Consider the following 23,035-nt stretch of genomic DNA (forward strand, 5'->3'; position numbering starts at 1 on the left):
GATAGATGATAGACTCAAAGACAGTGACTGTTCTGGATGATAGGAATGATGGCACACGTATATTTATTATTGTTATTAATGTGTTTGGAATTAATGATTTTTCCCGTTACTTATACATTAATTAACAAGCTTGGAAGTTGGCTCGAATGGTAATGCTTCTGAGTTGCCTGGTTTGAATCCAAACCAGGACACATACCATTCTGACTGAATTTTTCATGGTTTTCCTCAGTCCATCCAGGCCAGTACCAAGGTAGTACCTTAAAGTTAGGCCATGAGAGCTACCTTTCCCATCCTTCCCAATTCATTATTTGCTATTGTCCGGTCATTTGACTCAGTTTTTTTGTTACTTACAGCATTGTTAAATAAACTATGAGTAAATGAAATAAATAAAATTGCATATTTTTCTGTCATTTATCCTCATTGGAATTTTTTCAGTCCATTGTATGTTACATTAACGAACTTATATACATATATATTTATACTTTATTATTTATTTATACTTATATATTTAATGTTCTCACACTGGTGACTATGAAGCTTACTGTCTTCCAGGATGTGAGACATATAGTCTGTTAGAATTATACTGGTACTTCTGGGGAGTGTTGTTAAACTTACGTGGGTGCACAACAGCACCTCCCAGAAGACAGTACTCTTCACTGTACACTATATTACTTAACTAAACTAAACTAAACTCAACTGTTGGATTTACAGGAAGCTGCATTATCAAGTAGACCATGAAGGGGAGAGTCCATATCATTGTGCAGAATGTGGGAAGGGATTTGCTTCAAAGTCTGGAATGTATGGTCATCGTCAACTACATACAGGATCAGGGGTGTCCAGGTGTCAGTATTGTGGCAAGGAGTTCACGGTGAGGTTCAGTGTGCTCCTTCAATATGCCGTGGAACCCCTGTTCAAAGTTCCTTGATTCCTAGTTTTCCCACATTTAATGTTCAATTTCAGTGATCCCAAATCAATAACTTCTGTCTTAAATTACATCCATTTAAGATTATCCTTGGTTTGATGTTCAGATTCACTGCTTTAAAGAAAGGTAACCTTAAATGGGGGGTAGGGGTTGTTGTAGTATTTTACGTGATTGGGTCTAAAGTTTGTGAACTTCTTTCTGTGCTAACTTATATGGGGTTATGGTGGGCTGTATTCCATCGTGCCTTTGAAATAGTTCCTTTCTTCTACATACATTCCTGCCAGCAACTGTTCCAGTACTTTAAGCAGCCCTGCAGGCCTTTCCCTAAACATTGCTGTTGTGATAAGACTGTCTTTTCAGAATGAGGTTTGATGTTTTAGTTGTGGGTAGAAAAGGTAAACTCATTATAACCTAGTTCAGAATGACTGGATCACTATGGACTGTGAAAATCATGTCTCCACTATGAAGGGATTAGTTTTGGTATAGATCCCCTGTAAGATTTAATGGAACAAAGTGCTCTCACACATGATACATGCTAACATTTTCACTCCTCTGTCCAAGGCTGGTTGGTTGTTGGTTCTTTGTCCTGGCTATCATATATGAACAAGGTTTGGTAGTGACACTATGTCAAGATAAAATATTTCTCTTTCAGAATGCACTCTGTGATCATAATACTTTCTTTTATCAATACATGGTGCATAAGCTATCTTTTGTGATTCCTTGGATGTATGTAAATTGTTTGATATTCATTTGTGTACAGTGAAATATTTTATACTGTAGTGTACTGCTAAAAATGGCCGGATTGTGAGGTAAGCTAGGAGCAGAGTTATTGTAAATGAAAAAGTTAAAGTAATTTTACAATACGTCATGGCACATGCCATGCGACACATTGTCAATACTCATTTGTCTGCTGTTTCTTAATTATAAGTTATTCATAGCTTTCCCTTCTGTACGTCACCCTCCAGTGACTGTCGGCCATCCTTGTTATGCTTAAATCATTTGCACACTGCAGCCTGACCATGACATTATCCGTGTATACTTTCCTCATCATGTCATAAATTTGTGATTAAGTCCTCTTTAGTCATGTGCAGAACTTAATGTTCACTTGCTCTTCAAATTGTGTTATCCTATTCTGCTGAGCTCTCAAAATAACATTTGCTGTACAAAACAGTGTGTGGAGCCTTTCGCGCTTCCTAAATACTCTCTTGTATGCATTTAAGCATCCTGTTGCATTACTGTATTCAACCTTGTTCACATACAGTTTTCCATCAATAATGTAACTATTTATTTCTTCATTCACATTTGCTTTCGCTATTAACACAACATGTTTTGGCCCCAAACGGCTATTCTCAGGTGTCCCATTATGCCAAACCTGATACAGTGAACTGAGCATTGTCTATTCCACATGCACATAAATTAACATTTCATAATTAAAATGTTACAATTGCTATTTTGAATTGTTTCATTTTGGTCCGTTACACTATCAATCACAAAGTTACTAGAAAGTCCGTCGAGTGTAACAATTTGTAGGTCACTTTTTATTATTATTTCTGCCTTACATGTTTCGGTTTGACACAACCATCATCAGAGGCACTTGCTATAATTATGGAAACACTGTTGCTGTTTTTGATGTTCACAATTATGTTTGTTGTGTAGACGTTGTTACGATATGTTGACGTGTAAAAGCACAAAACATGCTAAGATAGTTGAGTACACTCTCAAGTTCTCACTTTTCATCCGAACCTATTTTAAGTTAAAACGCTAAAATGTTAAAATATTTGATATAAAATGCTGAACTCCTCCTTGTTAATTCATCCCGAAGATGGGAGACAGCTTGAGGTTGTATGGCTTATGGTTTGATATGTTCCTGTGTGCTGTGTGCTGTGTACTGCAGTACACAGAATTCGGGATGAATTAACAAGGAGGAGTTCAGCATTTTATATCAAATATTTTAACATTTTAGCGTTTTAACTTAAAATAGGTTCGGATGAAAAGTGAGAACTTGAGAGTGTACTCAACTATCTTAGCATGTTTTGTGCTTTTACACGTCAACATATCGTAACAACGTCTACACGACAAACATAATTGTGAACATCAAAAACAGCGACAGTGTTTCCATAATTATAGCAAGTGCCTCTGATGATGGTTGTGTCAAACCGAAACATGTAAGGCAGAAATAATAATAAAAAAGTGACCTACAAATTGTTACACTCGACGGACTTTCTATTAACTTTGTGTTACAATTGCACTCAGCTGTTGTGTGTTTAGTATCTTACACGTTATAGTTCACTCCATTTAAAATCAATTAAAATTGTTAAAATTTGTAATTATATAAAACTCCTAATTCCACCTCATAAGGGGCTTAGGCAAATGCATGACACCCCCTTATGAGGTGGAATTAGGAGTTATATATAATTAACTAATATTCAGGTTATTTAAGTAATGATAAAATTACTTTTTGTTGTAGCGTAAGGACAGTTATAATGAACATCTTTTGATTCACAATGGACCAAGACACAAATGTCCACACTGTCCAAAGGAGTTTGTCCAGAGGTCCAACTTGGTCAGACACATTCGCATTCATACTGGTAAGTGATGAAGTTCTCTTCCAGGTTCATTTGTTTTAATGGTCTATATGATTTTTCAACCTATTTCTGAGGTATTTGCAGCTGTTAATTGTTATAAAGTTCTGGGACATGACATATTTTCTCATTCACTCTTCATATATGCTTTAATCATAGTAGTTACATCATGCTCTAGTAAAACCAAATTTTGACATTAGGGCAAGTTCTTGTCATGAGGAGGTTTATTTTCACTAATCTGCAGTGTAATGAAATACAGCAGACCCTCAGTATACCATTCCTTGTACCGTAGATTCGGATATACCGTGGCAGTGATCATGTCCCCCAGTGCCATTACATACCGTAACTGTCAGTTAACATAGGTACAGAAGCTGTCACCTGAAACCCATGTTTTATCGATGGTCCATTGTATTGTGTATGAGCATCATGTTGCTATATACAATCACTCACTGCCTTTTTACCATCTTTCTGTAGCTTTAGACTATAACACACAATGGAATTTTAGGCAGCATTCATCAGGGAGAGAAGTGTATGGGAATATGATAGTCATTTCTTCTTCAGGTAGATGTGTTTTTAGTTTCATTGATTGTTGCAGCATTTGTCAGAAATATCTTCAGTATTGCAGCCTTCCTGAGTAATTTAGCTCTTCTCTTCAAGTTGGTTGTCATTACATTGTGTCAATTATTTGCTTACACAGGGGAGAAGCCATACAAGTGCCTGTACTGTGAGAAGTGTTTCTCTGATAAGGGAGCATGCAACTCTCATATTCGTGTGCACACTCGTGAGGAGACATGCAGCTGTCCATACTGTGGGCAGACTTTCTCCAAGAAGCAGGTATGTTTATTTCAGTGGTTTTCAGTTGGGAACCAAAAGATTGTTTATTTATTCCTCAAGGGTACTGTAAGAAGTTTCACATCAATAGAAGTATACATAAATCAGATGAAATCTGTATACTGTATGTAGCCAAACTACTGATTAATGAATGGTTGTATGTGTTACATAGGCATATGATGAAAGTAAAAGTGTGTGAAGTTGTGGACTGGATTCATCTTGTTCGAGATAGGGTCCAGTTGCAGGCTTTTGAGAACAGAGTAATGAACCTTTGTGTTGTGTAAAAGGTTGGAAATATCTTGACTAGCTGAGCAATTATTAGTCAAAAAACCCAGTAATTCTATGTGTCATCCACCATCATCAGAACCCTCTAGAATTAACTGTTAGTTTCTCAGAAAGAACTCTGCCCAATTGAATTATGTGTACAAAGTTTTTAGACCTGGTTTCTAGTTTACACACAAAGGAAACTGTGGTAAGAAGCATTAGAGCTGTGTTGTGGGACGGAGGGAGTGTAAAATACTGTAACTAAGACCCTACTATAACCCACACACACGCTACAGTCCTTACTTTACTTACTGGACTCAACAAAATGCACTGCACATTCTGTTGAGAATGGCCAGATCTGAAAGCACACACAGTACAGATACAATGCATATGCATGGATATTTCTGCATTTATTTGTGTGCGGGCATGCACGCATATTCACATATCTGTTTTTAAATTTGAACATTGGATTCTATGTAGTAAAGTGGTGGTAGTGATAAAACCAGCAGTATCTGTCTTGTGGTAGAATTGGAGCTTCAGCACCATGCCTTTGGTCACAGTATTGAGCCAGTTGCAACCACTCCCACATGTTTCCCTAAAATCCCTACAAATATCCTTCCATTTGTCTCTTGATTGTGTAAGTAATTGAAGTCTGTGATGCTTCCCATCAAAATTCTGTATGCATTCCATTAGCCATCTGGGTTACAGCTCCAGCCCATTATAACAGTGATTTCATTATCCTAATAATATTGATTGTCCTTTTTACATTCTTTTTATTGCTAGTGGGGTGGGACTAAATCCCTTGTACTGCGGCCACTTCTGGCTTATTCTACCAGCCCCAGATGATAGGCGAGGGTGATTGTGGAGCAATTGGTGGAATGAAGATTGGCAAGGGAAACCGATGTACTCAGAGAAAACCTGCCCCAGTGCTACTTTGTCAACCACAAATCCCACTTGACCAGACCCAGGATTGAACCCGGGCCACTGCAGTGGGAAGCCAGTGACTAACCACTTGAGCTATGGCGTGGCCGCTCTTTTTAAATTACACATTTTATGAAATCTTAAATTGTTCACCTATTTAATCTTGTGAACATGGTAATGAACCTTCGGGTTCCATAACATGCTGGGAAATTCTTGAGTAGCTGCAGAATTGGCGGCTCCTCCAGAAGGGCTCAGCTCCATGAGTAGGTAAATAAGTAAATTTAATCACCCTTAGATTCAAGTATTTTCATGAGAACATTATTTCCCAAACTTATAATTTATGCTCTACTGTCAAAACAATAATGACAGTAATTGTAGCAGTGATCATGAAAAACGTTCTGTGGATAATTAAAATGTAGTTCTAGTGTATTATTTATGATTTGACATAATGTTTTACAGTTTCATCCTTTTTATGTTTTCAGAAATTGAAGTACCACATTCGGAAACATACAGGTGAAGGACTCATCAACTGTGAGATATGCAGCAAGGTGACTGTTATTTTGTATTGTACTAGCATAAAACCTATGGGAAGTCTCACCACTTGATATAGAAGCTTTTGTACTGTTAACTTCTACTTTTTCCTGTATTTCTTTCCAATCCTACATATCAAATGATACTTGAGGCCAACATTTAACACCATCATCCATGAATAACATGCACAAATAGTCGATCATAAATCATCTCTTGCCCATAGAATACCACACTCTATGTATCCAAAATCAAAGTATTTCAGAATGGACATGATACAGTGAAAGGAGTTATCAGTACATGGTGTTCCCAAGTGGTCAGCCATCCATGCACTAAGCGCTGAGTGTTGCTTAACTTCCATTTCTGTTTTTTGAGCAGCATGGATGGCTACAGAGGGACCCTGTTAGTGACAGGTAGGTTGTGATGGGGATGTGACGGAAAGAAAGCAGTGAGTTGTGCCGGGGGGGGGGGTTGAAGAGGGAATGCAAATTGCCTACCCCAAGGGGACTAAGGGAATTCCCTAAGAGGCTTTGGACCAGCAATTCTCCCCCCAAAAATGTTTAGCCACTGGATATACAAGTACAGCCACTTGTCTTACTCACTTTGACCCTGAAGATGGATGCAACATGTATCTCCAAAATGTTGCCAACACTGCCCACTTCTACACATAAAAAGTCTTATTACCCAGGATAAACATTTCTTGGAACCAGTTGTCTTTTGAACTTCTCACTAGGAAAACCGTTTCAGTGGAATCATATGAAGTAATGAAGCAACTGTCTGATGCTCAATCTCGAATGGTCAGTGCCATTAATACTCGAAGTCCATCACTGGACATGATTCTGATCCAATTCAGTGCATTCCTATCTTTTACAAACTGTTTGATCCACCTTAATGTTATCCCTCCTATCTGTGTCTTCTGAGAAATTTCCCACCTAAAACTCTATTGGGCCAGTCACGGTAGCCGAGCGGTCTAAGGCATGCACTGTCTTTGCTTGCTTGGAAGCTGGGATTGTGGGTTCAAATTCCACTCAGGGCATGGATATCTGTGTGCATTTTTATGTGTTTGTGTACAGGTAGAGGCCTTGCGACAAGCTGATCACTCACCCAAGGAGTCCTACCGTATGTGTAAGATCTAGAAAAACCGAAGTGAACAGAGTTCATGGAGGTAGGCCTAGGCCCACTGAGGCTGTAGTGCCAAGGAAAAAAAAAACTCTATTAGATGTTGTAATGGTTATTGCTGTGTTTGAAGCAGGTACCATCCATAACCACTTAATCTCATGAGATTACTTCTTGGTCCACATATGACAGTAACATCACTGGTCACAGCGCTGTGGTTACTCTGAATTCTGCTCAGAATTTAAGACTGGCTGACTCACTTTACCACTAACACACTGACTCACTAAGTAACTATATCATATCTTACGCTGTAACTGCCTTCTAAAAGAAGTTATTGAAGGAAAGATAGAGGGGCGGATAGAAGTGACTAGAAGACGAGGAAGAAGACGTAAGAAGATGCTGGATGACCTTGGCGACAGAAGAGGATATTTTCATTTGAAGGAGAAAGCTGTAGATTGCATCAAGTGGAGGAACTGTTGTGGAAGAGGCTGTGGACCTGTCGTCTTGACAGATTACAGATGAATGACGAATGAAGTAACCACCCAATTCCACTCATTGCTGGGCTGAACACCACTCAGTGTTTTTGTTCCTTAACCTATTTCTGAGTCTGTCGGTGAGATGGCCATGAGATGTATCCATTACAAGCATACTCTGTGGCTTTCATAACATGCCAAGCTGAAGTTCCTGTGCACTTCCAGGCCAGTCTTCCCTTAACTTCTATTATGTGTGTGTGTTTTATCCTGAATTGCCTTCTTACTACATTCTTATTAGGTCCAAATATTTTCCTAGACACACTCTTTCCAAACATTTGTAATTTAGGTTCTTGTCTGAACATAAAGGATTTCATTTTATAGTCATTTAAAACAGCTGGAATATATTGCTTCAGTAGCTTTTATTTCTTTAAGGAAAAAGTAGGCTTATGAGACCATGATGCTGTCTATGTGTCTCGTTTTAGCTTTTCAAACTCACAAGTTTTTGTGTTGGCATTATGACATTGAATGCCAACATAGTCTCAAACTTTTCAGTTTCCAGAATGGAATATGAACGAACTTTTGAGGTGGGAGTGACACCACTGTCCGTAATATGGGATCCTGGAATTGTTCATGGTGATGGGTCTTTGAAAGCTTCAGCTTTTGCTAAGAATTTTTTTTTATGTGTAAAATATGGAGCAACATATCAGGAACATAATACTTTTATTTAGCTTTTGGTATGACAGTGATGACTGTGGATTGTTGGATCTGGGATTATGACATTTTGTATGAAGCTAAATTATAAACATTCCTACAGTTAATTACAAAATATTGTGTGTAAATCATCAGTTACAAACATGGTAACAGTGTGAAAAATTTTGTGGCAAATTTTACATAAACAACACTTAAATAATAAGTTTTTTTCAGGAATAAAGTACAATTACAATTGCCACAGCCACTACCACTGTTACTAATAAGGGTGCCTGTTTTACTTCAGTTGTGTGGTGTTATTAATAACTGCAGGCTTGTTTGAATTGTTTATATGATGGATATTTGGAAAGTAACCTCCATTTAGTAGGCAACTAATGTAAGAGTGGGGGAGAGCTTGTGCATGTGTGGTAGTGTCACATGACTCATTACCTTGTAAACCATCACATATCTGGTCACCTAGTGTTTGTTCTTGTCTCTGCAGAGTGAGGTATGATGTGTCCTGTGACTGCTAATCCCACCAGCTGTGAAATTCGCACTGTTATCCACTTTCTTCATTCTAAAAACATGAATGTTATGGAAATTAATCATGAATTATGTGTGGTTTACAGCCAAAATGTAATGAGTGAAGGAACTGTAAGAGAATGGTGTAGAATGTTTGAAGATGGGTGAACAGATGTTCATGATGAAGAACAAAGTGGTCAGCCATCTGCAGCGTGCGATAATATTGTTCAGAGTGTACCAAAAAATTTGCGAGAGACAGCGCCTCACAATTTCAGAATTTCATGTGAATTTCCACAAATTTCATGCACTGTTTATGTGAGATGTTCAGAGTTAGGCTAGGGTATCACAAGTTTTGCTCAAGATGGGTTCCAAAAATTCTGATTAGTGTGCACAAAACGCAGAGAATAGATTTGGCTTTGCCTTTTTTAGAGCGATACCACAAAGATGGCGATGAAATGCTCAATTGCATCGTGCAAGTAACAGGTGGTGAAGCTTGGGTTTCATTTGTCAATGTTGAAACCAAGGGGCAGTCAAAGCAATGGATGCATACCATTTACCAAACAAGTCGTAAAAGTTTAAACAAACATTTGCCAGAAAGCTGATGGCAGCTGTTTTCTGAGACAGGAAAAGAGTGGTGATGGTAGAATTTATGCAACAAGGGACCACAATAACATCAAAAGTGTTTTGTGAAACACTAAAAAGACTGCATAGGACCAAGAAGAAAAGGCATGAAATGCTAACATCCAGTGTAGTGCCTCTTCATGACGATGTATGTTCACGTACAGCTGCTTGCACTTGAGCTTTGCTGGATCATTTCAACTAGAAGTTGTTTGACCATCCTCCTTACATCCCTGATCTCACTCCAAGTGGCTGCCACCTACTTTCCTATCTGAAGAACTGGTTGGAATCGCAGCGCTTCAACCATAAAGAGGAGTTCATAGAAGGTGTCAAAATGTGACTGAGCTCACAGGCGGCAGTAGACTCCTTTGACACAGGCATATAAAAACTTGTTGCCCGATATTGCAAGTGACTCAGTGCTGGTGGTGACTACATTGAGAAATAGCTGAAGTGTGTATGTATCTTTTTATATAATCAAATTTTTTTTCACATTGATTGTTTTGCTAACAGCTCATCGAAGATTACTTTCTGAGTAGCCCTCTTAGAAAGTTACATTGTGCTATGGACAATTAATGAATTAGTAATCACAGAAATATTGAATGTTTGTGTTGCAGTCATTCACAAACAGCTTTGCCCTAAAGGAGCATCGTGTCATCCATAATCGTCAGACACAGATCCTCTGTCAACAGTGTGGCAAGGGCTTCAATAGTGAGAAGTATCTTCAGCGACATGTTGCCATTGTCCATGAACCATCTCACACTTTCACCTGCCCCATGTAAGTGAAGATACATGTATCCTGCAGATATTAGTTTAATGAAAACCCCATTTAATATTCTTCAGTTTAAGGTTTTCCCTCATTTAATTTTTAGTTTCAGTGATCACAGACTCTCAGTCTTAAATTTCCCCAATTTAAAATATTCCTCCATACAGAGTTCATACCCACTGTTCCCCAAAGCAAACTTACATGATGGTTTCACTGTATTTTTAGATTTTCTTTAATTGTTCATTGTGGAATATTTTAAATGAAAGGATGACAACCACAATGAAGAACATTAAGAAGTTAATTAATTTTAATTCAGGGTTGATATATTGTAATTAGAAAATATCATGTTCATATGTGATACATAATTTTGACATATGGGGCAATAATTTTAGCAAGATAGACAACACCTGATGATGGCCATAATGTGTGGTCGAAGCATGTAGTAAGGAAGAAGGGTGTAAGTTGCATCTTATCCAGTGGGTACTGTGCTCATTCTCCTGGGGGCAAAATGACTGGGGCGTGAAGCTGTTCACTCTTCCCCTCTAGTGCCGAGTTTAAGAATGTGTGGAATTTTACCTCCACTCTCACCTGCATCTACATGGCATCATGCTAAATTAGTGCAAGGAAAATCTCACTTTGACTTTGTGATTTAATACCAGTGAATCTGTCAATGCACCCGTACTCTGTTAAGTATTGTTATCACTTATTTATGAAGTTAATGGAATTCAAGTCTAGGTTGACCTTTGGCTCCATGGACTTAGGTATTCTCCTTCTGGTTGGCTGTGCTAGGGTAGTATGTTGCTGGCTGATTGATCTTTCTATAATATAATCTCCGGTTCAATTTTCCAGAGACTGTATTCTTCATTTTTTTATTTCACAGAGTTTCTTGTTAATTTTGATATTTCTGTGTGGACAGTGTCTGATGTTACAGGTTCAGATGCTTATGTATTATAAATGTTTTCGTGTTAACACATTCACTCCCAAGGATAAGCTTGGTCGTTACAGATGTCATGTTCAAACTATAATAGATGGGTCTGGGTAAATTAAGCCTGCACATTCACAAAGTCGGCAGTTTTTCTTTGCACAAACATCTTGAGCAGGTAACTTTCTTCTCTGTCTCTAAATGCTAACAGGTATACATAGATGAATTTTGCAGTGTAGATTTTTTGCTACATGTTTTGTACTGTGAAATACTCCAGACTCTTAGTGTACTGCTAAATAAATGGCTGGCTGGAAGATAAGCCAGCAGCAGAGATGCTGGTGAAGAAAGTGTTAAATTTATTTTAATTTTTACTGAGGGAAATTGGTTTCAGTTTGTTAAAATTGAAGTCTTCCAGAAACTGGATTTTTAGTAACAAAATAAATTATAAGATGTTTATATTGACAACTAATCTAAAAGTGTAGTATATATCATAAAATACATCGTGTTTTTATTTGATATGTGAGTCAGTGTTGTTTCTCTGTATTACACTGGGTCTGAGATTGAACATGTGTTGCAGATGTTGGCAGTAGGAGTAGTTCTAGTGCGTAACCATAAGCCTCTTGTGCATTTCTTATTTTCAGTCACGCCTATGAATTCATATAAATGTGTGTATCCAGCTGTAGTTTTGATTTTAAACTTGTTACTTCTTATTAGCTTTAATTGCCTTAAAATTCTGATAAAATTTGGAAAAGATGAAACAATGTTAGTATGAATGACTACAGTCATACCTTCATATTTGTAAAGGATACAATCCTTAGATGACTAAATAGCAGAATTAATGAATAAGGTCATGGACATGGTGTTTAACCTTTTGATGAATTTGTATTAGTCTTTGCTTTCTTTGCAGCTTTTTACAGTGCCTGTTACATTGCAAACATCCTCTGTTTTTCTTGTGAAAGGCATAGGTACACATAAAATTAAAAAAAAATGGTGCTCAACTTTGTGAGATGTTACTGGTACGGCAGCAAGGTAAGGTGACCATAGACAGAGTATGATGTAACCTGCCTGGTGGAGATTCAGAAAAAAAATTCTGGCCGAAGCTCATGAGATGCACTATGGGAAACTTAAAATAATATTCCTGATACTATACTGTTCAGAGCTTGACCACACCTACTGAGTTCACAAATAGGATGGATGGGTTCTTTTATAAATTTGTTTTTACCAGCATCCAAAATAAGTTTTTCTAGGGTGAATTTGTAACTATTTTTCAGGCTTCGTTAATGGCTATAATTATGTTTTTATACAGATGTGGAAAGGCATTTTCACAGCAAGCTCGCCTGAAGGCACATCTCATGACTCATACGGGCGTGAAACACATCAAGTGCCTTCTGTGTGAAAAGGCGTACTCTGTTCGTAAATCTCTGCGGCGTCACTTACTTGAGAAGCATGAGATCTCACCAGATCATCCACAATACAAACATTGCTTCTATGCCATGTCTGCTGCTGAGGCTGGCTTACACATTCCAGAAGGAGTTCCTACTAATATTAGCGGAGATCCAACTGAAGGTAAATCTTGTTTATGTGTATTACTGAAGAGAAAAAGGCTGTTGAAGTAAATGTCTGCAATGGTATGGATAGAGAGTAGTGTACTTCCAAATTACTATATTGTCATGTGTTTATGTGACTGAGAAATGGGTTTGGATTGGTAATTGGGTTTATTAATCCCCTACAGATCATAACTGCAATTAATTATTACAGTATTGCTGCTTTACGCAATTGCTCCTCAGTAATCTGTTCAGTCTATCTGCACTAGTTTTCATGGGTTTATAACATGGGAGCTATAACAGTTACTGAATCACACACTCCAGATATTACACATGAATGAAGCCCTCAAATCACACGTTAAATCATCACAAGCCGACCTGTACTCTTCTGTATTCTTAGTCCCAGTTCACTCTGTTCGTGTTCTTCCACTGCTGCTATTTCTGCCAGCTTAGGAATTCTGCTCACTTATGTAGTCAAGGGACAGACATCGACCAATAATAAACATGTCATGTGATCGTTATCTCATGTTGTGATGTCACCTTGTTCATGGAAAACACAGCCTCCTCCATTGTTGTGTAACCTAGCAACGGACTGTGTTTACAGAGCCGTTACAGTATATAGAGGTAAGGAATGATCTTTTCTGTATGCCAAGATAAGGTTTTTGTCAACACAACAAACATTGTTTTTCACTCAATACTCAGATATATGTGTGTGTGCATGGGCGCACACACTTCAAATATAGGAAGACTGGCTTGGACGGGAATGGGAACTTCAGCTTGGTGTGTTACGAAAGTCACAGAGTATGCTTGTAATGGATACTTTTCACGCCCATCTCTCCAGTAGACCCAGAAATATGTTAAGGAAAAAAAACACTGATCTAGTGATAATTCCTAGTGGCATGACAGAGTCAATTACAGCCACTTGGTGTGTCAATCAACAAACCATTCAGGCATCTTCTCTGTAAATACCATGATGCCTGGATGGATAAAGACAATCATATATTGACACCTATTGGCAGAATAAGAAAGGTATCATTATCAATAATAGTGGAGTGGATATCAAAGGCTTGGAAAGAGTTGCCAGTCAACATAATTGAAATATCGTTTTTATTTTGTCTAATGCAGAAGATGGAATGCAAGATGATATTGAAGAAAGCAGTTTTCTGCGATTTGGCACCGTGTATATGTGGTGTTAACCGATGTTTCGGAGGAACGTCGGTTAACACCACATATACACGGTGCCAAATCCCAGAAGACTGCTTTCTTCATAGTCACCGCCGTGAAAGCCTCAAATCTTACAAGATGATATTGTTTGTGATGACTGAACAATTTCCATTTCATTCTTGTATGTTTTCCAGTACTTTTGACTTCAAATATGTTATAAGTATTTTGTTACAATCTAACATGTCCTAAAGTCATAAAAATATGCCACCGGTCTGCCACGTTTAAAAGCTCTGGGCATAAAAATATGCCACCAGTCCGCAAAGTGTTAATTGTAGTTATGACTTGGGAGTATCCATTAAATTTATTCACCCATCCAAACCCTGTCTATAAGTCACTAATACAAAAAAACTGTGGCTTTAGTCTGCAAGCAAAATCTGCCTACTGAGTGACAGCCACTTGTCAGCAAAGTAATTGCCAACTTTAGTGGCTAGAGGGTGTCGCGTGGTCAGTGCAACAAATCCCCATGGCCGTTAATTTCGGTTTTTTAGACCGGAGCTGCTATTTCCTTGAAATCGCTCCTCAGTTATCCTCACGATGCTGAGTAGTCCACGTTCTAGACCCACTACTTCTCAGAAAATATGGTAGTGCCTGGAATTGAACCAGGACCTCTGGATCTGTAGCCAGGATCTCTGACCACTAGACCACAGAGGTGGTCAGTCACTGGTACATGTGACAATATTTCAGAAAATGACTCACATTAAATGAGAACAGGAACTTAACATGTTTGTATAAGTGGGCATTTGTTTCCTGTTAATCACATACACTGTAGAATTTTTAGTATGTGCAGCAACATAGAATAAAAGCCTGCTTCATTGCTCTAATATGTGCTGTAATTTTACTTGGGCAGATGATGATTCAACAAGTCAGTCCTCACCCAAGGAAGAAGAAGAGAAGCCCCAACAACCAGTAAAGAAGTCTCCAAAGAAAGGTGGGACACCTGGAAGAAGAGCAGGATCCATGAAGCAACCCTCCACATCTGCAGCATTTGAAGATTACTCTAGCATTCCGTCAGGGAAAAGTGAAGTTCAGAAAACTACCCGAACAAAGAAGTCACCTGCTTCAAAGAAAGCTTCAAAACAAAATGAAGACAAGACTTTAGCAACTCCAAGTACATCTGGAGAGGGTCGTCATCGGATATTAAAGAAGAACAGACAGAAAACTTCACCTCGGAAGGTAACAAGGAAAGAAAGAGGAACAGAGGAATTTGAGGAAGATACAGCTTTAGCTGCTGTTGCGGGTGGTGAGGACAGTAATTCCCTCAGCAGTACTCCAGAAGTAGTAACACCTCAGAGAGGAAGACCACCTCGTAAAAAAAGAGCAAATAGTAATGCTTCCAGAGTAAAGCAAACAAGAACACGAGGATCCCCAGCACGTAAACAGTTTGAGAATAATAAGCCTGCAGAATCACCTTCAAAAGCCAAAAAGTCTCCGTCTTTAACCATCAATGTGGGTACAACTCGGAAAAAACGAAGGGTCGAAGCCATAGTAGAGACCTTACAGAAGTCTACAGGGTCTCCAAGTGGCTGTAGTCTGAAAGAAGAAGAAGTGGAAGGTGCTGAATCAGAGGGCGGAATTGCTGAAGGAGGAGATGCTGCTAGCATTGTTGGTGGCGGTGATGACAATGATCAAGATATCTGTGCTGGTGATGGCAGCAATGATGGAGAAGAAGATAATGGTAACAGCAGTAGTGGTGGAGGCTTTGATGCGGTACCAACATTAGCAAGAATAACACCTTTGATAACACGGAATGTCCCTAAGAAAGGGGCACAGATAATTGGAGATTCTGGACAAAAGAAGTATATACAAAATTTGCAACATTCACCAGCTCAATCTTCAAAATCTTCTCCATTAGAAGATGGTGATGATGAGTGTAGCTAGAATTTACTTTCAGAATTATGTAATGAAGAGTAAGTTATCAAGAAACCAGAGTGGGTAATGGGATTTCTTTTTTCTTTAGTGATAAACTGTATTCTTGAATTGTACAGAATTCCATACTAACATTTGGGATTGATGTGTATTTTCCCATGGTTGAGAAGTCCATGTGGTAACCAGTGGATGAAATTGACTCATCTTTGTTAATTGTTGCAAATCTTGGCTTAATTTCAGAAAATGATTTGGAATTTGAATGCATAAAAAAAAATTAACAGATCTCTAGATATGAAATTTATAGGATGCATAATAACTGGATACCACATGGAGATTCTTCACAGTTATGAATGCTTGTGTATTGGATTGTAGCTGCAACTTTAGAAAATATGTTGCAATGTAAGGAAATGGAAACCACAAACAAGAAAGCTCATCTGTAATCCAAAGAAGGCCAGGAGTAAGAGCATAAGTATATTTTATCAGTGTATAAATAGACTTCAATGTTAGATGAAAATGTAGTGGAAGCTTTCAAAATTACAAAACAAAAAACAAAAAAAAAAAGGTATTTTTGAAAATCAGTTTCTTCATATAACAAACATTAAAACTGATTTTCTGTATAGAATCATGAGGCATTATCAAGTAATATTACTATTTACTATCCAGTAAAGAGTCAGTCAAATACATAAGTTCATACAGGTTAGGGTTGCCAATATTTTCTGGATTTGGGTAATAAATTGATATGGACTATAATAAATCTCATTGTCTGGTGTTTCATGATGATGTCAGCACTATGTTAATTTTCTAAAACATATTACCATTATTTGTTATATACTGCAAAGTGAGTATTTGTTGATGTTGCATGCTATTGTTTTACTATTCTTATTGTGGTTGTTGAAATGAAATATGTTTGAGAGAACCAAATTAGGTAAGTCAGTTGAATTATTTTTCTAACACGGTGAATGGGCCGCATTCTCTAGTTTAGCCAGTCCATGTTGCAGAGAGTAATGACAGTAGTCAAACAACCACATTGTATTTATTAATAATGTAAGTAAAGTGTTTACATTTTCACATTAATCTAAAAAGCCTAGTAAGATAGCTTTATTTTTGTCAGGCATACAAGTCTAAGGTAAGTAATCTGTTTCTGAAATATCTTTGAGGGTGCACCGTCATCAGATAGTGAATGTAGATTATTGCATCATTAGAAAGTTACTAGATTCTATTTTCAACATACATGATGGGAACCAAAATAGCCATATGGAGATGTCAGTGAACACAGGACTTTTCTTGTGGAAGGTTGCCTACTCAGGGTACCTTCAGAGATGTTTTAGACCACTGTTTCTCAACCACTGGGCCCTCGTCTTGTAGGAAAAAGAATCTACCCGGCCGCGGTTTGACAGGTTGAGAACCAATGTTTTAGAAGTACTTCAACTTGGTATGGTTTGTTTTCTGTAGGCCTGTATTCTGCTAAATATTCCTTTCTTTCACACTTTACATTATGTTAGCAGATACTTATTTCTAATGCCAAAAATGCTTCTCAGAAAATCTGTGTTACAAAAGGAATAAGAGTGTATTATAATCCAGATACTGTTCAGTATGGGTGCTGCTTGTTACCAGCATTCATCAGTAAACAGTGAAGACTTTTACATTTTTCTCAGGTTATTAGGAATGACAGTAAACTCTTATACATACAGTTTCTAAGATTTGCACATATAAAGGGTAAGGTACTTCGGTATTTTTACTCTTCACATATTAAATGTTGGCAACTCTAATAGTGAATTATGAAATGAAATAATACAAATGATTTTTTATAAACTCAGGATAATCATTTTTCACCCAGTTTTTGGTCATAAAGATTTGTGGACCAGATTCAGAGACACACATAATTCTTGTATTGTTAAGGTGCAAATTTTGAGTGTAATTTTAATATATTTTGTATTCTAAATAATGCTGTGTTTAAAAAAGAAAACGAGTAATCCCCCTTTATATTGTAGAATGCAATTGTAAACGTTTAGTGCAAGGAGTATAAGAACTGCAACAAAATTCTTTTTGACAAGCCACACACATAATGTGTACTCATTGAATTTTGCCATGAGTTAAAGAGCCCTAAATTTTAAATATTATATATATGTTACGGGATTCATGGTTGTATAGGAGATCTGTGCAAGGTCACAACACTAAAAAATTTGATACCTTGCCAGTATATTGACTGGTGAGGTTATTTATTTTTGGCATTCCTAGTGATAATGAGAGATGAAATATTGGAATGAAGGTCAAGTTACATCTAAAGAAAGCTGCTACAGTGCAAAGTTGTTCATTTGTGAAGTTCCATATAAATTTAACAAAAATAAAGTTGAATTTATAACAAATCAAGTGTAACCATAAGAAAAATATTGGAGAATTTAGAATGAAATTTTGCCCATTTAAGTTGAGCATTCAAATTTGTGGCACTCTGTAAATCTGGTTGTAAGATATATTGTGTGCTGCAGTGCATTAGAAAGTACAATGTCTTATCTATAAATGTGTCTTTCTGTATGCTGTAGTGTAGCATGTAGCATGGCTGAATGATTATGATATCACAAGTTAATTAAAAGGCATGACAAATGGTGTGACAATTTATCATTACTGAGACTGCTGGCATTTAAAGAAGTGCCTGTCTTGTCATGACTGATAATTTTATTCCTATATTTTGTTTCATAATTCTTTGAGTATGCATTTCTCAGTGGCACATTCAGTAGTTGCAATTTTATTTCCTGAATTTACATTCCCTCATGTCTTATTTTATACTTCATAAGGCTTTTTTTTTGAAGTGCTACAATTGTTGAACAGTGTACTAAATCTGTGGCTGTTTTACTGTTTTGTGTTGTCAGGCACCTTAAAGAAATCTGATAATTTACTGAAACAGAGTTTTGTCATATTTTGGTAAGTGGAATAGAAGCAAAAAATAGTTCCAGCATCATTTGAACATATATTTCTCATAACTGAAATTTGAAGTAAACGTTTAAAGTTATCCAGACAGTATTCATGATGTTTAGAATTTAAAAATGTATTTAAATTTTAAATATTAACATTTAAGCATGAATTACTCTATATAAAACTTTGAATGACAAAAGAAGATCAACATTTTTTCTAAATGTGTTTTTGTACAATTTTTGCCACATGGTTTCTATGTAGCATAACATCTTCATCTTGTCATGTAGGTATTTTATAGAATAATAACTACTTTCAGTTGTTGCGTGGGTGTCGTCCGATCATCTTTGAATCAAATATGATAAAAAGTACAACATAATTTAATTAGTTGTACGAGGTTTAATTGTTTTGTAGGGAATGGAACATTTGTGTTCTGAATTTTTTTAAAGATATTCGTAGTGAATAATAATAATAATAATAATATTAATATGCAGTAAAGTCAACCCAGTAAGTTTTGCTATAATAAATTGAATACCACATTTGATTGTAGATAGTCATAATTATCCAAGAGGGTCCAACATGGCAGACATAATTTTCTGTACATGTTGGGCCTTAATGTACAGGCAAACATATGGTTGCTGCTCTTCTTGTTTCTTTATATTGGATTAACCTATTAAGGTATTTAATTTCTTGCAAGCATAGCTTAGGGAATTGACTGTACATCAACACACACATACACATTCATATTCTGCAACCCAGTATTCGTTTTCAAGCCGAATACCAATCGCATTGTTAAGTTTGGTAATAGCCTATTCTAAACTAACAGCAAGGGTTTTTTTACAGTGCAGAATCATGCGACTGATGTTTTTTTAAAAAGATATGTATAACCGGGTATATTTTATAATAACGATACAATACATAAATACACTTTGTTACCATATGCTTACAGGATTCTAACATTCAACACCACTGTTGAATATTAAAAACAGGAATGGTTTAGCAAGTCATGGATCAGTAATTTTATAACTGAGGACAACTGCCCGAAACTGTTACAAAGATGTGCAGTAGCATGAAATTCTGTCAGATAATTTCCAGCTGGTGCTTGTGACGAATTAATTGTATAGTAATAGAGCACTGATTGGAGGAATTTGAGGGCATTTCAAGTTTTCTTCCTTTTCTGTGATGGCCATTTTATTGGCTTGTTGTGATGTGAACAAATGAATGTCATGTTAAGATGTTCTTTCCCACTTCATTAAGTGTGTATGGTCCGTTAGTTAAGGGGTGTTTGGAATTTCAGGTTACAGCCGGTTATTTGAAATCTTTCTAACTCCAATTTGAATAACTTCTTATCTCGTCATTAGTAAAACATGTTAGTATGGTGTCCAGGTACCTCAACCAGTGTTCAAGAGTAACGTACTTCGAAGAACATTTTAAATGTTCTAAATGTAATGATGCCACTCACAGAATCATGTATTCTTTATTAATCATTCTTTTGCCATATTAGTTCTATTCTGTTTTTTCTTCCCCAACCCCTAAAAAGAAGAAAATTATATAAACAGCAGATGTACATTTTTGATCATATTTGGAAGGTAACTCTTTAATAACTTTGCAGTAGGATGTATCAAAATTTCCAATCCTGACACTTTTATTTTCTCTCATATGCATAAGTCCTGTGTTTTGAAATTGTTCTTGATAGGCACTGTAATAAGGCCAGTTACATCCAGAGGGTTAAGGAACAGGCAATGAATCTTTATCATCTGGGAACAGAGTGTCCCAGTACAGTGGTGCTATCAGCCAGATCTTAACTTGCGGTAATGGTATTTATACTGAAAACAATGCACCACTGTGCCTGCTCTACCCACACATGCATCATCACAGATGATAAAGGTTAAGCCTAATTCAGCATAGTTTATGATGAAGATGAAAAACTGTAATATATACTTAATAATCAGCTAGTGATGATATGTGAACTGTACAGACTTATTTTGAACACTGAATCAGATATATTAAGAGTAAGTATTATGTGAATATTCTTGCATTACTAATATTGAAGGTGAACTGCTGTAAACATACTATAGACACAGGAAATATTTAGACTGATTGCCCATAGCATTTTGATCCAAGGCTTGCCAGACCTAACTTCAGGATAAACCAATGTTTTCGTTGACAGTTGTAAAACACATATAGCAATTATACTGGGTCTACCTCATTGCCATACAAATATACCAATAGTTTTTAAATATGATCATTGTTTTATATTATTAAATGTTATTGTGTATTTTATTGTGTAATAGCTGGTTGTGGCGTCATGACGCAATGCCAGTCTGCTACTGATCAGGTGGTGTGTGAATTTATTTTCAGTACAGGATGAGCAAATGGGAAACAGGAAAGTATAAAAATTTAAAAAATAATGTTCAAGTACAAAAATAATTAGTAAATTGTGCTTTTTTTCCTCCCCTTTTGAAAAAAAAAAATTGAAATGGCTGGATTTTGTAACGTGTTCCATGTAATTTTATGTGTTATATATATTTCTTACCTTTGAAAGTTGTCTACAGGTACAGATTTAATTCATAAATATAGGTGCATAATTAGGATTACTGTATCAGAATTATGGGTCCTTTATCATAATGGCATGAATTTTCTTCCATTATAAAAGGAAAGTTAAAGGGCCTTGTTTTTTATGGTAGCAGTTTAATGCTATGCCTTGGCTTGTAAGAAGTTGAAATTGAGACCTAGGCTTAATTCTAAAAGAGAAAAGGGAATGATGTTCATGAAAATTAATGCCACTTGATACTGGTATAAAATTATAATTATGGAATGTAATGTGTGAAATTTGTAAGCCATTTGGGTAATATTTAGATTCTGAAATGCAAAGTAATAAGTCACCAAGGCATAGAATTAAATTTGTACTTGAGAATACAAAATTTGAATGAAAACTGCACCTCTCTTCATCCACTCTGTGCTGTGTGGTTTATCGCTATAATGATGGCAACAAAGGAATGGAAATAAAATTGAAGTGCCAGTATCAATGTAGGTAATGTAAAAATGTCATCATTGTTGTAAGTTTTTTATGTAATTTTTTTAGAAGACAATGACATTTTTACAGGTAACATCTTTTTAAAATATGAGCATTGATATTTCATATTGCGAACATAAGTGTAGTCATCATGGAAGAAATAAATATATTTCAACCCATATTGCCAAGTGTAGTTATTTCATACACAGATTACTGTTATTTCTGTGCATTTTGCAGTTTAACAGAAATGATTTCTATACATTTCTACCATGACTAAAAATTGTATTTGAATATTTCTGGTAACCAAGTCAGGATTTACCTGCAGCGTGTTAAAATTAATCATTATTGTCTGTGCATCATGATATGTGGCAGTGCATGTGAGGGTGCAGTACACCTAGCATTGCACTATGTACAATATAAATACCACTGGGATAGTCCAGAGTGTATTGTCACTAGGCTACAGGCTGGACAACTGAGGAGACGGTTCGATTCCTAGCAGGGGCAAGAGATTATCTCTTCTCCATAATGTCTACACCAGCTCATGGGCCCAATCAGCTTATACAGTGGGTACCAGGGGCTCTTTAACTGCAGATAAAGCAGTAGGAGCATGAAGCTGGCTACTCAGCATCTAGTGCTGAGGTTAAGAATGATTGTGTTTTACTTCATTCTCTCCGGTGTCTTAATGCCGTGGTACTTATTAATTAAGACCAGAGATAACTTCACTTCTGACTTACCGCCAAGTTAAAATCTAACTGCCAAAACTATAGTAGTGGAACATTTGAAGCCCCTGATCACATATGATAAAGGTTAATCAGTTTTGCATTTTTGTTTAATGTTTATTCCCATATGAATATTACAAAGCATAGGAGACACAGAAACTTATGAAAACCCTGATTTCTCATGTTAAACATTCCCATGAATTTATTATGCATTGGCAGGCCTGTGTCTTTGTAGATAGCAGAATAAAATTTAAATGGATTTTGGATAAATTGAGAGTGTGTGGTCCAGGGTCCAGTTGGAGTTTTGTGAACATAGTAATGAATGATCTGGTTCCATAAGAAGCAAGGAACTCCTTCATTAGTGAGTAGTAGGTTCTCAAGTAGATCTCTGCTCCATGAGTTTCTGTAATTTATGTCCCAAATTTACAGTTTAACTCGCTGAAGTGTGAAATTTTTCTAAATATCTAGAAAGCAAGTGTCAGCTTCACAGAATAAACCCTGCAGCTGTGTTAAAAATACAAGTGTGTTATGCTGTTTAGGGAAATAGTTGCCGTTTATTCTGAGAATCGCATGATTCTACCACCGCTGTTTGGTGGTGGCAAAAGTTAGG

General features: G+C 36.7%; 1 protein-coding gene across 3 annotated transcripts in view; it reads left to right on the forward strand.

The window, feature by feature from the left end:
* Positions 1–21,887, forward strand: part of LOC111872281 — a 37,973-nt gene extending 16,086 nt beyond the window's left edge. For all 3 annotated transcript variants that reach the window (XM_023865992.2, XM_023865993.2, XM_023865995.2), the window contains exons 5-11: positions 712–868; positions 3,390–3,510; positions 4,202–4,338; positions 6,003–6,068; positions 10,079–10,239; positions 12,456–12,715; positions 14,765–21,887. In XM_023865992.2, the coding sequence (XP_023721760.1) occupies positions 712–868; positions 3,390–3,510; positions 4,202–4,338; positions 6,003–6,068; positions 10,079–10,239; positions 12,456–12,715; positions 14,765–15,795 (1,933 nt within the window). In that variant the 3' untranslated portion in view covers positions 15,796–21,887. The remainder of the gene's footprint in view (positions 1–711; positions 869–3,389; positions 3,511–4,201; positions 4,339–6,002; positions 6,069–10,078; positions 10,240–12,455; positions 12,716–14,764) is intronic.
* Positions 21,888–23,035: the final 1,148 nt, after the last annotated feature.

This window comes from Cryptotermes secundus, unplaced genomic scaffold, assembly GCF_002891405.2.
Source record: "Cryptotermes secundus unplaced genomic scaffold, Csec_1.0 scaffold44, whole genome shotgun sequence".
In the NCBI taxonomy this organism is placed as follows: Eukaryota; Metazoa; Arthropoda; class Insecta; order Blattodea; family Kalotermitidae; genus Cryptotermes; species Cryptotermes secundus.